At 48.5% G+C, this 18,687-nt stretch overlaps 1 protein-coding gene across 8 annotated transcripts in view; it reads right to left on the reverse strand.

Moving 5' to 3' along the window:
• The window catches only part of nlgn2a (neuroligin 2a), a 134,158-nt gene that overhangs the window by 6,099 nt on the left and 109,372 nt on the right, over positions 1–18,687 (reverse strand). For all 8 annotated transcript variants that reach the window (XM_038995489.1, XM_038995488.1, XM_038995494.1 and 5 more), the window contains 4 exons: positions 11,678–11,863; positions 4,062–4,327; positions 3,597–3,750; positions 2,318–2,684 (listed from right to left, as the gene is read on the reverse strand). In XM_038995489.1, coding sequence (XP_038851417.1) covers positions 2,318–2,684; positions 3,597–3,750; positions 4,062–4,327; positions 11,678–11,863 — 973 coding nt within the window. The remainder of the gene's footprint in view (positions 1–2,317; positions 2,685–3,596; positions 3,751–4,061; positions 4,328–11,677; positions 11,864–18,687) is intronic.

Below are 18,687 nucleotides of genomic sequence, written 5' to 3' on the forward strand. Positions count from 1 at the left end.
AACCACCTACCACCTACCACTTACCCACCTACCACTTACCCACCTACCACCTACCCACCTACCCATCTACCCATCAACCACCTACCACTTACCCACCTACCACCTACCCATCAACCACCTACCCACCTACCACCTACCCATCAACCACCTACCCACCTACCACCTACCACCTACCCACTTACCACTTACCCACCTACCACCTACCCATCAACCACCTACCCACCTACCACCTACCCATCAACCACCTACCACCTACCCACCTACCCACCAACCACCTACCACCTACCCATCAACCACCTACCATTTACCCACCTACCACCTACCCATCAACCACCTACCCACCTACCACTGTTCCACCAACCACCTTCCCACCAACCACTTACCAACCAACCACCTACCCACCAACCCACCAACCACCATCCACCTACCCACCTACCATTTACCCACCTACCACCTACCCACCTACCATTTACCCACCTACCACTTACCCATCAACCACCTACCACCTACCCACCTACCATTTACCCACCTACCACCTACCCATCAACCACCTACCACCTACCCACCTACCACCTACCCATCAACCACCTACCACCTACCACTTACCCACCTACCACCTACCACTTACCCACCTACCCATCAACCACCTACCACCTACCACTTACCCACCTACCACCTACCCATCAACCACCTACCCACCTACCATTTACCCACCTACCACCTACCCATCAACCACCTACCACTTACCCACCTACCCACCTACCACCTACCACTTACCCACCTACCACTTACCCACCTACCACCTACCACCTACCACTTACCCACCTACCACTTACCCACCTACCACCTACCCATCAACCACCTACCACCTACCCACCTACCCTCTACCCACCTACCACCTACCCATCAACCACCTACCACCTACCCACCTACCACCTACCATTTACCCACCTACCACCTACCCACCTACCACCTACCCATCAACCACCTACCACCTACCACTTACCCACCTACCCACCTACCACTTACCCACCTACCACTTACCCACCTACCACCTACCACCTACCACTTACCCACCTACCACCTACCACCTACCCATCAACCACCTACCCACCAACCCACCAACCACCATCCACCTACCCACCTACCATTTACCCACCTACCACCTACCCACCTACCATTTACCCACCTACCACTTACCCATCAACCACCTACCACCTACCCACCTACCATTTACCCACCTACCACCTACCCATCAACCACCTACCACCTACCCACCTACCACCTACCCATCAACCACCTACCACCTACCACTTACCCACCTACCACCTACCACTTACCCACCTACCACCTACCCATCAACCACCTACCACTTACCCACCTACCACCTACCCATCAACCACCTACCCACCTACCATTTACCCACCTACCACCTACCCATCAACCACCTACCCACCTACCACCTACCCACCTACCACCTACCCATCAACCACCTACCACCTACCACTTACCCACCTACCCACCTACCACCTACCACTTACCCACCTACCACTTACCCACCTACCACCTACCCATCAACCACCTACCACCTACCCACCTACCCTCTACCCACCTACCACCTACCCATCAACCACCTACCACCTACCCACCTACCACCTACCCATCAACCACCTACCACCTACCACTTACCCACCTACCACCTACCCACCTACCACTTACCCACCTACCCACCTACCACCTACCACTTACCCACCTACCCACCTACCACCTACCCATCAACCACCTACCCACCTACCACCTACCCACCTACCACCTACCCATCAACCACCTACCACCTACCACCTACCCATCAACCACCTACCACCTACCCATCAACCACCTACCACTTACCCACCTACCACCTACCCATCAACCACCTACCACCTACCCATCAACCACCTACCACCTACCACTTACCCACCTACCACCTACCCATCAACCACCTACCACCTACCCATCAACCACCTACCACCTACCCATCAACCACCTACCACTTACCCACCTACCACCTACCCATCAACCACCTACCACCTACCCATCAACCACCTACCACCTACCCATCAACCACCTACCACCTACCATTTACCCACCTACCACCTACCCATCAACCACCTACCACCTACCATTTACCCACCTACCACCTACCCATCAACCACCTACCCATCAACCACCTACCACCTACCACCTACCCACCTACCACCTACCCATCAACCACCTACCACCTACCACTTACCCACCTACCACCTACCCACCTACCACCTACCCATCAGCCACCTACCCCGTCTTAGCGAAGTTAGTCCAATATGTCATGACTACAGCACTGAGCATGACATCATTCTTAGAGAAGTTGCAGGGGAAGAGGTCGGTGGCTCCGATCATGGGCACCCCAAACACGTAGGGGATCTCATCCCCGTGGGCCGCGTCCGCCCACTCCGGCCGCGTCTCCGTCTGACAGTGGTGGTAGAAGGTGTAGAAGTAAACGGGAGACTGGAACTCGGCGTGCAGTTTGGCCGTGGCCACCGCCGGCGCCACCCACTGGTGGTCCGTGAATAAGGCGAGGAGGGTTTTTCTCCTCATGTCTCCGTTGTCACGGTCGGCCCAGTCGGTGTACATGAACTTAATGGTCTCCCTTAGGATGTCCTTACCTAGATGGCAGGAGAGGGAGGATGGGAGGAAGAGCGGGGGGAGGTGTGAGACGAGAGAGAGATATTAGACATGGACAGAGTGAGAGTTGAAGAGAAACAGAAAGAGACGTAGGTAGATAATAAGCAAAAGGAAGCGAGAGAGGGAAAGATAAATTGAGAGAGAGAGGGTTAAGAGACGGAAAAGTAAGGGAGGAGTCAGAGAAAAAGGCAAATGTTAGTGAATTGAAGTTTAAATAGAAGATTTTACCAAACAGTAAACCACATAACTTGGCTTTGGGAAACACTGTTCCTCTCTAGTGGTTATATACAGTGCCTATAGAAAGTCTACACGTCCTTGAACTTTGGTGCAAATCCAACAATACAACACGGACTAACTGCCTCCTTATTTTCAAGCATGGTGGTGCAGCATCATTTTTATGGGTATGCCTGACATCGGCAAAGACTGGGGACTTTTTCAGGATGAAGATAAACGGGACGAAGCCAAGAACAGGCTAAATTCTAGAGGATAACCTAGTTCAGTCTGCTTTACACCAGAGACTGGGAGAGGAATTCACCGTTCAGCGGAACAACAACCCACAACACAAAGCCAAATCTACACGGGAGTTGCTTCCCAAGAAGACAGTGAATGTTCCTGAGTGGCCAAGTTACAGTTTTGACTTAAATTTGTGGCAAGACTTGAAAATTGCTATCTAGCCATGATCCCCAGCACCTAATAGAGCTTGAAGAATTCCGAAAAGAATAATGGGGAACTATTGCGCAATACAGGTGTGGAAAGCTCTTATGAGACTTACCCAAGAAGACTCACATCTGTAATCGCTGCCAAAGGTGTTTTCTAACATGTATTGACTCATTATATTGTTACACAATACTTTCTGAAAAGCGGTACATTAATAGGTACATAGAGACCCTTACCCTCAGGATAGCCGTAGAGATTGTCCACAAAGTTAGAGATAGTGTAGTCGAATGCTGCAGCTGAGATCCCATCGTTGTCTTCACTGTCGTCTACAAACTTCAGCCCCTCTCCCTGGTTCACTCCTATCAGGATGTCATAGTTCAGGAACTCCCCCTAGTGGCAGAAAAAGAGAAGGACACGTTAGGTCCATAAATGCATTAGACGTGGATGAGATGAGTTGTGCTGCCCCATAAAATTTTAAGCACTTCGGGCACCTTAAAAAGAGCATTAAACACCAAAAAGACTCAAATGTGAAACTATCTTCAATTACACTGAACCATTACAGTAATGTCTTGTCATAATCTTTATCTTTTTACATTTTACCCTTGGTAAATCTCGGTTTGGGATTTCATCACAACCAATAAAGTACCTCTGTCTCTGCAGTCAGAGAGCTGCGACTAATATACACGCACGCCCACACACACCTGCTGCATGAGTATCTCAGGGTCGTCCGGCACCACGTCTCCGTCCACCACGGGTCCGAAGGCGATGTGGTAACGGGCCGGCTGAATGTCCTGATCCACCAGCTCCCTGAAGTTCTTCTTCCTCAGGCAGTCCACTAATTCTGCTGTCTCTGAGTGGCTGCAGCCCACTTTCCGGGCCAGGATCTTAGTGTACTTCAGGGGCTGGTAGTTGACCGACCAGCTGGAGATGGCTGAGCCACTCTGGGCTATGGCCCTCTGGAACAACCCTGGAGGAGAGAGAGAGAGTAGAAGGAGAAGTTATACAACTGATTCTGTAAGGGGGCAGTTTCATGAACATCCAACGTAATATCAGGAGCTGGACAAAAATAATATCCTATACGTCAGGAAAATGTGAGCGGGACATTCACTTTTTTCCCCCGTCAAAGTGCGCTATAGATGTTAGGTCACTAGAGTAGCAGCCATGGGTGCATCTCAATAGTCTAACGTGGGATCCTCTCATTGCCTCCTTTCTTTCCGGGAAGAGAGAAGTTAATACTGTACTTTGAACAATCTGAAAAGTTCAGACTTGGGGAAGGGATTGAGAATACTTAGGTTGTGAAAGTTTGTTCCTTTTTACCCTCCACAGATTTGCCTTTGCTTTTCCCTATATCTTACTCACTGTAACAAATCAGAGAGAAAGTCATGTGCTTCTGACTCCAACAATCTCAGACTTGAAATGATATGATACAGCCCAGACTGGGGAATCGATGGGGGACTACACAGTCTGCTTCTAAAAGAAAATTTTCCTTCCTCTTTCCCACAGATTTCTCTCGCTCTCTCTGTCTTTTCTATTTCTCTCCGTCGGTCCTCGGCCTCGTAACAGGAGGGGGCTCTCATCCCTCCCTACTGTTCCCCCTTCGTCTCGCTCTCTTCCTCCGCACTCCTTTCCTCTCCTGTAGATTCCTGGTGAATTATTAAGCAGTGACGCAGAGCAGAGCCTCTATTTCCCAGGGAGTTTATTAGGAAGTGTATGACTCAGACACGAGCTAGTCCTACCTGCTACCTCAGCATTACTCCTCATAGAAGAGAGAGCGAGAGAGAGAGAGAGAGAGAGACAGAGAAAGAGCGAGAGAGGAAGAGAGAAAGGGTGGGCGGGGGGCGAGAAGGAGAGGGAGTTGAAGAGTGGGGTGAGAAAGTTTGTAAGAAGTGATAGAGTAAGAAAAGAGTGAGGGAGATAAAAGGCTGAGATATACAAGTGACAAAAGGGCTCATGCGGTGCCTTTGGAAAGTGTTCAGATCCCTTGTCTTTTTCCACATTTTGTTACGTTACAGCCTTATTCTAAAATGGATTCAATTGTTTCCCCCCCCCTCATCAATCTACACACAATACCCCATAATGACAAAGCAAAAACAGGTTTTTAGAAATGTTTGCTACTTTATAAAGGAAAAAAAAATGAAATATCACATTCACTTAAGTATTCAGAGCCTTTACTCAGTACTTTGTTGAAGCACCTTTGGCAGCGATTACAGCCTCGAGTCTTCTTGGGTATGACGCTACAAGCTTGGCACACCTGTATTTGGGGAGTTTCTCCCATTCTTCTCTGCAGATCCTCTCAAGCTCTGTCAGGTTGGATGGGGAGTGTTGCTGCACAGCTATTTTCAGGTCTCTCCAGAGATGTTCGATCGGGTTTAAGGTCGGGCTCTGGCTGGGCCACTCAAGGACATTCAGAGACTTTCAGAGACACTCCTGTGTTGTCTTGGTTGTGTGCTTAGGGTCGTTGTCCTGTTGGAAGGTGAACCTTCGCCCCAGTCTGAGGTCCTAGGCGCTCTGGAGCAGGTTTGCATCAAGGATCTCTATGTACTTTGCTCCGTTCATCTTTGCCTCAATCCTGACTAGTCTCCCAGTCCCTGCAGCTGAAAAACATCCCCACAGCATGATGCTGCCACCACCATGCTTCACCGTAGGGATGGTGCCAGGTTTCCTCCAAACGTTACGCTTGGAATTCAGGCCAAATAGTTCAATCTAGGTTTCATCAGACCAGAGAATCTTGTTTCTCATGATCTGAGAGTCTTTAGGTGCCTTTTGGCAAACTCCAAGCGGGCTGTCATGTGCCTTTTACTGAAGAGTGGCTTCCGTCTGGCCATAAAGGCCTGATTGGTAGAGTGCAGCAGAGATGGTTGTCCTTCTGGAAGGTTCTCACATCTCCACAGGGGAACTCTGGAGCTCTGTCAGAGTGACCATCAGGTTCTTGGTCACCTCCCTGACCAAGACCCTTCTCCCCCGATTGCTCAGTTTGGCCCGGGCGGCCAGCTCTAGGAAGAGTCTTGGTGGTTCCAAACTTCTTCTATTTAAGAATGATGGAGATCACTGTGTTCTTGGGGACCTTCAATGCTGCAGACATTTTTTGGTACCCTTCCCCAGATCTGTGCCTCGACACAATCCTGTCTCGGACCTCTATGGACAATTCCTTCGACCTCATGGTGTGGTTTTTGCTCTGACATGCACTGTCAACTGTGGGACCTGATATAGACAGCTATGTGCCTTTCCAAATCATGTCCAATCAATTGAATTTACCACAGGTGGACTACAATAAAGTTGTAGAAACATCTCAAGGATGATCAATGGAAACAGGATGCACTTGAGCTCAATTACGAGTCCCATAGAAAAGGATCTGAATACTTATGTAAATTAGGTATTTCTGTTCTTCATTTTGTATTAATTTGCAAAAATGTCTAAAAACCTGTTTTCGCTTTGTCGTTACAGGGTATTGTGTGTAGATTGCTAAGGATGTTTCATTTAATCCATTTCAGAATAAGGCTGTAACGCAACAAAATGTGGAAAAGGTCAAGGGGTCTGAATACTTTCCGAAGGCACTGTATATATTTAATCCTAATCATAACAATCAATGTATTTCTTTACTCTATCCCTCTCCTATATTCCCTTCCTCTACCTTTCCTCACTCCCCCCCCCCGCCTCTCTCATCATCACAATCTGTATCTCCCCTTCCCCTCCCCTCCTCCCCCATTCACCTCTCCTCCTTAAACTCATGTATATCATGGCACAGTTCATTTGCTGACTGGTGGGATGACATGATTGGCGTTCTTCGAGGGGAGCGGGAATGTTCCTTACCTGGCGGCCCGGGGGCTTTGAGTGACAGGTGGAGGAGTAGTCTGGAGGGCTGGGGTTAGATGACGATGATGATGAAGATGGGTTTGACAGCAGAGAGGTCAGGTTGCAATGTATTGGTGAGTGGCAGCAGAGGAGACGAGTCAATGGCAAGAGGAGACGAGTCAATGGCAAGAGGAGAGATGACGGAGGACATGAAGGTTAGGGTGTGAGGGGAGGAGAGAACATGAAGGTTAGGGTGTGAGGAGAGAACATGAAGGTTAGGGTGTGAGGAGGAGAGAGAACATGAAGGTTAGGGTGTGAGGAGAGGAGAGAACATGAAGGTTAGGGTGTGAGGAGAGGAGAGAACATGAAGGTTAGGGTGTGAGGGGTGGAGAGGACATGAAGGTTAGGGTGTGAGGAGAGGAGAGAACATGAAGGTTAGGGTGTGAGGAGAGGAGAGAACATGAAGGTTAGGGTGTGAGGGGTGGAGAGAACATGAAGGTTAGGGTGTGAGGAGAGGAGAGAACATGAAGGTTAGGGTGTGAGGAGAGGAGAGAACATGAAGGTTAGGGTGTGAGGAGAGGAGAGAACATGAAGGTTAGGGTGTGAGGAGAGGAGAGAACATGAAGGTTAGGGTGTGAGGAGAGGAGAGAACATGAAGGTTAGGGTGTGAGGAGAGGAGAGAACATGAAGGTTAGGGTGTGAGGAGAGGAGAGAACATGAAGGTTAGGGTGTGAGGAGAGGAGAGAACATGAAGGTTAGGGTGTGAGGGGAGGAGAGAACATGAAGGTTAGGGTGTGAGGGGAGGAGAGAACATGAAGGTTAGGGTGTGAGGAGGAGAGAACATGAAGGTTAGGGTGTGAGGAGAGGAGAGAACATGAAGGTTAGGGTGTGAGGAGAGGAGAGAACATGAAGGTTAGGGTGTGAGGGGAGGAGAGAACATGAAGGTTAGGGTGTGAGGAGGAGAGAACATGAAGGTTAGGGTGTGAGGAGAGGAGAGGACATGAAGGTTAGGGTGTGAGGAGAGGAGAGAACATGAAGGTTAGGGTGTGAGGGGAGGAGAGGACATGAAGGTTAGGGTGTGAGGAGAGGAGAGAACATGAAGGTTAGGGTGTGAGGGGTGGAGAGAACATGAAGGTTAGGGTGTGAGGAGAGGAGAGGACATGAAGGTTAGGGTGTGAGGAGAGAACATGAAGGTTAGGGTGTGAGGAGGAGAGAACATGAAGGTTAGGGTGTGAGGGGAGGAGAGAACATGAAGGTTAGGGTGTGAGGAGAGGAGAGAACATGAAAGTTAGGGTGTGAGGAGAGGAGAGAACATGAAGGTTAGGGTGTGAGGAGAGGAGAGAACATGAAGGTTAGGGTGTGAGGAGAGGAGAGAACATGAAGGTTAGGGTGTGAGGGGTGGAGAGGACATGAAGGTTAGGGTGTGAGGAGAGGAGAGAACATGAAGGTTAGGGTGTGAGGAGAGGAGAGAACATGAAGGTTAGGCTGTGAGGAGAGGAGAGGACATGAAGGTTAGGGTGTGAGGAGAGGAGAGAACATGAAGGTTAGGGTGTGAGGGGAGGAGAGGACATGAAGGTTAGGGTGTGAGGAGAGGAGAGAACATGAAGGTTAGGGTGTGAGGAGAGGAGAGAACATGAAGTTTAGGGTGTGAGGGGAGGAGAGGACATGAAGGTTAGGGTGTGAGGGGTGGAGAGAACATGAAGGTTATGGTGTGAGGGGTGGAGAGAACATGAAGGTTAGGGTGTGAGGAGAGGAGAGAACATGAAGGTTAGGGTGTGAGGAGGAGAGAACATGAAGGTTAGGGTGTGAGGGGAGGAGAGGACATGAAGGTTAGGGTGTGAGGAGAGGAGAGAACATGAAGGTTAGGGTGTGAGGAGAGGAGAGAACATGAAGGTTAGGGTGTGAGGAGAGGAGAGAACATGAAGGTTAGGGTGTGAGGGGTGGAGAGGACATGAAGGTTAGGGTGTGAGGAGAGGAGAGGACATGAAGGTTAGGGTGTGAGGGGTGGAGAGAACATGAAGGTTAGGGTGTAAGGGGTGGAGAGAACATGAATGTTAGGGTGTAAGGGGTGGAGAGAACATGAAGGTTAGGGTGTGAGGAGAGGAGAGAACATGAAGGTTAGGGTGTGAGGGGAGGAGAGGACATGAAGGTTAGGGTGTGAGGGGTGGAGAGAACATGAAGGTTAGGGTGTGAGGAGAGGAGAGAACATGAAGGTTAGGGTGTGAGGAGAGGAGAGAACATGAAGGTTAGGGTGTGAGGGGAGGAGAGAACATGAAGGTTAGGGTGTGAGGGGTGGAGAGGACATGAAGGTTAGGGTGTGAGGAGAGGAGAGGACATGAAGGTTAGGGTGTGAGGAGAGGAGAGAACATGAAGGTTAGGGTGTGAGGGGTGGAGAGAACATGAAGGTTAGGGTGTGAGGAGAGGAGAGAACATGAAGGTTAGGGTGTGAGGGGTGGAGAGGACATGAAGGTTAGGGTGTGAGGGGTGGAGAGGACATGAAGGTTAGGGTGTGAGGAGAGGAGAGAACATGAAGGTTAGGGTGTGAGGAGAGGAGAGGACATGAAGGTTAGGGTGTGAGGAGAGGAGAGGACATGAAGGTTAGGGTGTGAGGAGAGGAGAGGACATGAAGGTTAGGGTGTGAGGGGAGGAGAGGACATGCACACTGTACAGGTTGTTTACTCACAGTCTCATGCACACACACACCTGCATTTACCCACACGCACAAAAGCATGCATGTACACACGTGTACACTCACACACACGCACATGATCGCGCGCACACACACAAACACACACACACACACACACAAATGTGAGTTATTACTGTATGGCGGTCAGGTTGATCTTCAGACACAGAGATACACAGCGTGATGATTGAAACACTTACAATACACACTCATATCTCTCTCTCCTGCTTTTAACTCTCTCCCTCTCTCTCCGTCTCTCTCGTTCTCTCCTGCTTTTAACTCTCTCCCTCTCTCTCCGTCTCTCTCGTTCTCTCCTCCTTTTATCTCTCTCTGCCTCTCTTGTTCTCTCCTCCTTTAACTCTCCCTCTCTCTCGTTCTCTCCTCCTTTTATCTCTCTCCCTTCCTCTCGTTCTCTCCTCCTTTTATCTCTCTCATTCTCTCTCGTTCTCTCTCGTTCTCTCCTCCTTTTCTCTCTCCCTCCCTCTCGTTCTCTCCTCCTTTTCTCTCTCCCTCCCTCTCGTTCTCTCCTCCTTTTGTCTCTCTCCCTCTCTCTCGTTCTCTCCTCCTTTTATCTCTCTCATCCCTCTATCCTCCTTTTCTCTCTCTCCCTCCCTCTCGTTCTCTCCTCCTTGAATATCTCTCCCTCTCTCTCCGCGTCTCTCGTTCTCTCCTCCTTTTATCTCTCTCCCTCTCTCTCCGCGTCTCTCGTTCTCTCCTCCTTTTGTCTCTCTCCCTCTCTCTCGTTCTCTCCTCCTTTTATCTCTCTCATCCCTCTATCCTCCTTTTCTCTCTCTCTCTCCCTCCCTCTCGTTCTCTCCTCCTTTAACCTCTCTCCCTCTCTCCCCGCCTCTCTCGTTCTCTCCTCCTTTTATCTCTCTCCCTCTCTCTCTCGTTCTCTCCTCCTTTTGTCTCTCTCTCCCTCTCTCTCGTTCTCTCCTTCTTTTATCTCTCTCTCCCTCCCTCTCTCCTCCTTTTATCTCTCTCTCCCTCTCATCATCTTTTTTCTCTCTTCACCTTTTATCTCTCTCTCCCTCTCTCTCGTTCTCGCCTTCTTTTATCTCTTTCTCTCTCCCTCTCTCTCTCCCTCCCTCCCTCTCTCCTCCTTTTATCTCTCTCTCTCCATCTTTTATCTCTCTCCTCCTTTTATCTCTCTCTCCTCCTTTTATCTCTCTATCAGAGTATACCTGGTAGTGTAATAGCTGTGATCAAAGCATGAGAGTGTGTGTCGAGGTTTCCTTGCAGGTCATTGGACCACATTGCTCCCAATTTAAACTTTGAGTCTCTGTCTCAAATTGCACTCTATTCCTTAAGTAGTCCACTACTTTTTGCTCAGATACTCTATGTGGAATAAGAAGGTGTCACACAGTCTGAGTCAGTCAGAGCTCACTTTGAACCAGTGTATCCCTCCTCCTCTTGAGTGAGTACCCACATCGCACACTCACAATTTCACATTTACTTTGATTCAACCAGGTACGTAGACAGAGAGTATGAATGAAAATTGAATTGACTTTTCAGTGATGGTACAATCTACCCACAAGACAATTGGATACGCCTAACTTTTCCATAGAATGACCAGACCAATCTACCCTCTACTCTTCCAGTGAATACCAACAGTGTACGTTTTCTCTTACTCTACCGGGTTAAGAATACTGAAATTATATTGTAGTATATTTGATTATATATGAGGAGACACAGTTGCAATTGGACTAACGGTACCCTGGGAACTCACTTTCAACCAACCTATCCTTTTGAGTAACCGCACAGTTCAAAGGTTAAGTAGACTGAGAAGTAAATCAAATCAAATCAAGTAAGAATGTGACCCACCAGTGTGCCCCTTACCCTCGGAGTGGTGAGAGAGGATGAGCAGGTTGACGCAGGACGCCCCCGCCCCGGAGCCGAAGATGGTGATGCGCTCAGGGTCGCCCCCAAAATGGCCGATGTTCTCATTGAGCCAACGCAGGGCCTGGATCTGATCCAACAGACCATAGTTTCCCTTGGCTGACTGGTCGCCTGTACTCAGGAAGCCTGTACAGAAGAGAGGGGGAGAGGTGGAGAGCAGGAGGAGGAAGGAAAGGGGAAGTAGGTAGAGAAAATAGAGAGGGACCGAGGAAAGGTAGAAGGTAGGGAAAGAGAGAGAGAGAGAGAGGAGATAATAAGGTGACATCGCCAATAGAACGTTTATTTTGTCAGCTTTTGAAGCAATCAGCTTTTGAATAGAAGCGAATTGGGTCACTAGAAACAGCAGAAGAGAGTGGGAAGGAGGGAGGGAGGACGTCAGCAACAATAACCCGGAAAGAAGGCTTGGCCCGTCATTACTTTCCTGACACTGTTAAGGTACGGTACGCAACTAAAGGAATCACCGGCTTTTAAAGCTCCAAACTCCCCTCTCTCCAATGTTTACATACCCTTACCCTTGTCAACCACCCTTCAGGGTTTACCCACGTATTCTACAGTCACCTATCCTCTCACATATTTAGATAAAGGGTGTATAACATAAAACCAAGGGCTGTTAATAAATAAACTGGTGCAATACTAGATGAAAGCCTCAGCTCCATATCAATAGCCTTTAAAATAGCTGGGGTAAGGAGCGCTTGTTAAGGGGAAGGGAGAAAGAGAGGATAGATAGTGGGTGTTCTGTGGCTATGAGGCGGCCCCGGATAGAGAGAGAGAGAGAGAGAAAGAGGCACAGGGTTTCGTGTGTGTGTGTGTGTGTGTGTGTGTGTGTGTGCGTTTCATCTGCCTCCAAGACACCAGGGGTTGGTTCCCGAGCAGGGGGCGGCTGATCAAAGAGCTGACACTACAGAGAAGACTCTCTCTCACACACACACAGAGACAGAGCGAGAGAGACACACACACACATATATAAACGCACACACGCTGGGGTTGTCTCCCTTTAACACACTTAAGTCTTTATGCCTCTTATTGAATCAGGTGGACAATGAATAAACATATGGACACAAACATGTGATACATGGGTTTGGTATGTGTGTGAGGGTGATAGTGCATGTGCGTGTTTGTGTATGCTCACGCGTGCCTGTGTGCACGGGGGTACGTGCTTCCCCTGTCTCTTTAGTGTGTCCCTGACCGTTGGATCACCCTCACCCTGTCTATACCCAGTGTGTATTCATTCTGTAGGGTGCTGCCTGCCAGTAATGCCAGGGCTGCCAGTGTGTCTCCTGTGTGTGTGTCCATAGGTGCAGTGTGTGTGTGTGTGTGTGAAGGGAACAGCTGTGTCTGCCTGGCTCTGAATAATCATGCTGGATACAGCTTCCAATATTTACACACACATCTACAGTACACACCACACACACACACATGGTTTTGTAGGAGTGTTGGAATAAACACATGTATCAACACACACACACACACACACACACACACACACACACACACACACACACACACACACACACACACACACACACACACACACACACACACACACACACACACACACACACACACACACACACACACACACACACACACACTTCTCCAATCCTTCCATTTGCAGCAAGGTGTCAAATCAAAAGAGGACCATCACACCTTCTGAGACGTCTGGTTGGTGTGAATTCAGATAAATATAACTCAAACGATGTTGCATAAAGCTACCTTCATTTAAACAACACATATGTTCACTGCATCAGGGATGGCATACACGGGCGTTTCGGCTTGTTGGGCTACTTCAGTGTGTAGGTACAAATCTTTTTCATTCAAAACAGCATTTGCAGGAAACCCAGGCGAGCAACCGATGAGCAGCGGGTGCTTCGAATCAGGGTTGCCAACTTATCTGCCAATCAGGGATGATTCTTCTCTGGTCTACCTGTATACAAGTTAGTGACAAAGAAATACAGAATTCCATAATGTATGGGTGTGGGCACGAAGGGCAATTGAGGGACATCAGGCATGAACCATTCATGAATCAATTGCTTTAGGTGTCTGCTCACTTGGATACATGATATCAATTCACGAGATAACTTACCACATAGGACATCAGGCTCGGCCCTTCATAAATAAGTGGGGCTAAGTCATAAATGATGTGCAAAATCTGATACGGACAGTGTTCTTGTATTACAGTCTAAATTTGGCCTATAGGCAGGAGGGGAAATCTGGTTCTTCGTTTAAACCACGTGGGGATACGGAATTTCATTGATATATCTCTTTGGAGTCGTTTGTTGTCGCAATCCCCTCTTTTCATTCGTTCTATAAAGTGTCTCGAAAACGGGCCAGGTGATGCGTTTGACGTCTGACAGCGGATTCATGTTCCCCAAGAATGACTTCCAAGGGATGACGCCTTGGATCCAATATGAAGCCAATTGCGAGAACATCTAAATAGCGCCTTTAGCAGCGCAAGTTAGACATCACGTCCTCTCATAGGTCCTCATAGGTACATGATCTACAGGGGGAAATCATTTTCTGAAGGCCTCCTTTCTCTCTCTGACCACATCTGATGGAACTAATACGTTTGATCGATTTCTTGATCGTTAAAGGTGAATGAAGATGGATCTAGAAGGCAGAATTTAAAGGACGAGTCTGACGACAGTATTTTCCAGTGCTTATTGGCAAAAGACAGTTGAGTTTACAGAAAACGATAGTTTACAGAAAACGGTTTCTCCGTTTTTTCTTGGGATTTATGAAGTAACTGGCTCCTGTTCAAGCTTTTAAACTTGTTTTGGAGCTTTATCCAGCCGGGTATCGGGGGTATCCTCTCGAGCGGAAAACGCTCAAGGAGAGAGTGTGATTGTCTATCGTATTCTTCCTCTGTGTCACAGACGCGACGCAGTCTATGAAGTTGGCTTACTGGTAAACCTCTTTTTAGAATGTCAACGATCAGCTGTAAGCATAGAATTTTTGATCTGTTGGGTTTTCTGTAATACTGTAGTACTTAGAGATGGTCCCCTTCTTTGTAACATGCACATCTAAGAACTGTACAGAGTTAATGTTCTTTTCCAGAGTGAAGGACATTTACTGTACTCAAGTTAATGTAGTTAAGAAACGTGTTTAATTTAATTTCATAAAGCAATGGTCTATATAGCGGGTCCATTATTTAACATGATCTTTGTAAGGATTATTTACAGTTGCCTCTCCTTTAATTCAGACATCTACTAGGAAGACAGACAGGAAGGAAGACAGACAGGAAGGAAGACAGACAGGAAGGAAGACAGGCAGGAAGGCCTGTTACCAACCCCACGCCGCAGCCTAAATGTGTCATTACAACTGCCACACGATACTCTCCTGCCTTACGCCGCTGTCACAGCGAGACCCAACCTGTCATCCTGTCTCATTCGGTCTCTCCTGCCACTACTCCTTACAGCAGCTGTAAACGGCGAGGCATTTAACAGGGTCAACTACACATAGTGTTGGAAAGAGAGGGAGATGAAGAGACCTCTTACACCAAGAACACCAAGTTTCACGTTTTGAATGTCACATGGACAAGTACAGTGAAATGCCTTTCTTGCAAACTCAAAAGCCAACTGCAGTAATTAATATAACTGTTATACTAGAAAAAAAACACACGAGAAATATAAATAAATATGCAGAAAACAATAAGTAAGTAGCATACTATTGAATATACCGGGTCAGTTCCAGTACCATATTTACAGGGATACTTGATCGATAGAGGTGGATATGCATAGTGGTAAGGTAACTAGGCATCAGGATAGATGATAAACAGAGTAGCAGCAGTGTATATGATGATTGTATGTGAGTGTGTGTGTGTGTGTGTGTAGAGTCAGTATAAATGTATGTGCGTAATGTGTGTGTGTGAGCAAATGATGGAGTGTGTGTGTGAGTGAGCATAAAGACAGTGCAAAGGTCAATAACGATACAAGGTTAACTCAAATAGTCCATGTAGCTATTTTGTTAGCTACTCATCAGTCTTATTGTTTGGAGATAGAAGCTGTTCAAGAGCCTGTTGGTGCCAGACTAGCGCTTGCCGTGCGGAAGCAGAGAGAATGGTCTATGACTTGGGTAGTTGGAGTCTTTAATGATTTTCCGGGTCTTCCTACCACACCGCCTGACATAGATGTCCTGGATGGCCGGGAGCTCGGCCCCAGTGATGAACTGGGCTGTCAGCGCCACCATCTGTAGCACCATGCGATCGAGGGCGGTGCTATGGCCATACCAGGAAGTGATGCAGCCAGTCAAAACGCTCTCAGTGGTACAGCTGTAGAACGGTTTGAGGATTTGAGGGTCAATGACAAACTTTTTCAACCTTCTGAGGGGGAAGAGGAGCTGTCGTGCCTTCTTCACGAGTGTACGTGTGCGTTTGGACCATTTGAAGTTTTTAGTGATTTGGACACAGAGGAATTTGATGCTCTCAATCTGCTCCACCGCAGCCCCGTCTATGTGGATTGTGGCGTGCTTGGTCCTAGTGACGTTAAGGGAGGGGTTGTTGTTCCGGCACCACACTCCCAGGTCACTGACCTCCTCCCTGTAGGCTGACTCATCGTCGCCAATGATCAGACCTACCACCGTCGTGTCGTCAGCAAACTTGATGATGGTGTTGGAGTCGTGTGTGGCCACGCAGTCGTGGGTGAACAGGGAGTACAGGAGGGGACTAAGCACACACCCCTGCGCTGAGAAGTAGTCAATGAAGAGCATAGGTATTCCTCTTGTCTAGGTGGGTGAGGGCAGTGTGGAAAGCAATTGAGATGGCATCACCTATGGATCTGTTGGGGCGGTATACAAATACTGGGACAAGGAGAGGTTGAAAATGACTGTGAATATGTGTGCCAGCTGTTCTGCACATACTCTGAGAACGCGCCCTGGGATACTGTCCGGACCCGCGGCCTTGCAGGTGTTGTCCTGATGAAAGACCTTTGTCACGTGGGCCTCAGAGAGCGAGATCACCCAGTCTTCTGGGTCGGTGACGGCCCTCACACCCGGCACGATGTTGTTGTTGTCAAAGGGTGCATAAAATGCCTTGACTTCGTCTGGTAGAGAGGCATCGTCGGGCAGATCACGGCTGGGTCTTCTTTTGTAATCCCTAATGGACTGTTGCCCCTGCCACATGTGGCGGACATCGGCACCTGTGTAATATGAATTCACCGTATTCCTATATTGTCCTTTTGCTCGTTTGATGACTCTGTGGAGGTCACAGTGGGACTAATTGTACTTGTTCCTGTCCTCAGCCGTAGTCTCAGGGTTGTCTGTGATAGCTCTGTGTGAGGTAGCTCTGTGTGAGGTAGCTCTGTGTGAGGTAGCTCTGCTCTTAAGTTTAGCACCAACCTCGGTGTTAATCCAGGGCTTTTAATTGGGGAAGCAGTTTAACAACTCAAAGTTTAACAATTGGTTTGTCTGTGGCCCTGTGTAGTTTGTTCTCTCATCTGTCCTCTCTCTCTCTCTCTCTCCCTCCCTCCCTCCCTCCATTCCTCCCTCCCTCGTTTGTTTTTGGAACTATTCTAATATCGTATTCTAAAACATTCGTTGTTAGTATTTCTTGGCTGCCGTTGCAATTATTCCTGCGCACCATGTGAGGTTCTAAATTATTCCGATTTTGTGTTCCAGTTGCTGTCACCCCGGGCGAGACCCTCAGCAGGGAGGACGTGTGTGTGTGTGTATATGTAAAGTGTGTGTGTGTTTGAGTGGTGTGTGCGTTTGTAGTGTGCGTGTTTGTGTGTAGAGGGGGGGGGGGGGGATACAGATAAGGATCCCCCCTCTCCACTCAGAACAGCAGCAGTCTATTCCCCCTGAAAAACAACAGTTAGGATTTGAACAAACAGACAAAAAGAGAAGAACCACGTAGGGCGCCAAAGGCAGGCTTCCGCCTCTCTCCTTCCTCTTTTCCCTCTCTTTCTTTCGTCATATCGACCCACTCTCCCACACTTCCCTTTCTCTTTAAAAGTACTTCCTCTGTCTGTTTCTTGATCAGTTTGTACTTTCAGCGCTCTCGTTAAACCCCCTGCATTTGGTATCTCTATCGGAGTTATGTTCAGCGACATATGGCTGTGTGTGAACAGTATGTGCTTGTGAAACAGAAACCAGGCCAGCTCCCAGCTGAGTATGACTGTGTGACAGAGAGCTTCCCTGCAGCTCTCTGTCTGCAGCATTCCCCCTAGCTATCATATTGGGTGTGTGTGCCTCTTTGTTCCTTAATGTGCACAAATATGCGGATGTTACCACAAGCATGAATTGTTAATGTGTGTGTGTGTGTGTGGTATATCTCAGCATGTTTGTAACGAGGATTGATTGCACTCAGCTTTCATCAGGGTGATTCCAACTGTGCCGCAGGGACCTGGGAGGAGAGTCACACACACACACTCTCGCACACACACACAGAGAGAGAGGGGGGGGGGGGGGGCAGAGAAAGGAGAAGGAAAGGAGACTGTCCGTCAAAGGTGAGTAACTGACTTCGAGAGGTGTGTGTAGCCATTCGCAGAGAGTCTCACCTCTGCGTTACAATAGTTTTTATAGAGTGCTGGTGTGTGTCCATCGATTACACTTTGTTGCCTTGTGAACACTTTTACAGGCCTGAGGAACAATACCTCACTGTGGAGAAGTCCGATCACACACACTGATCCAAGGCAGTGTGTGTTCCCAAGATGGCTCCTCTCCCACAGTCCCTCCCTCCTCCTCTACCTCTTCTTGTTCCCTCACTCCTCCTCTACCTCTTCTCTCTCCCAGTCCCTGGGGATCTCCAACATGTCCAAGCGGGTGTGTGTGTGTGTGTGTGTGTGTGTGTGTGTGTGTGTGTGTGTGTGTGTGTGTGTGTGTGTGTGTGTGTGTGTGTGGAGTGCATGTGTGTTTCTGGGGGTAATGGGGGATGAAATAGGGGTGTTAGGGGGCATGTATGGGCAGGGAACATACATGTGATGTCACAGATGGGCCAGTGTGAACCGCAGCAGGAT

This window comes from Salvelinus namaycush, chromosome 6 (assembly GCF_016432855.1).
Source record: "Salvelinus namaycush isolate Seneca chromosome 6, SaNama_1.0, whole genome shotgun sequence".
NCBI classification, from domain to species: Eukaryota; Metazoa; Chordata; class Actinopteri; order Salmoniformes; family Salmonidae; genus Salvelinus; species Salvelinus namaycush.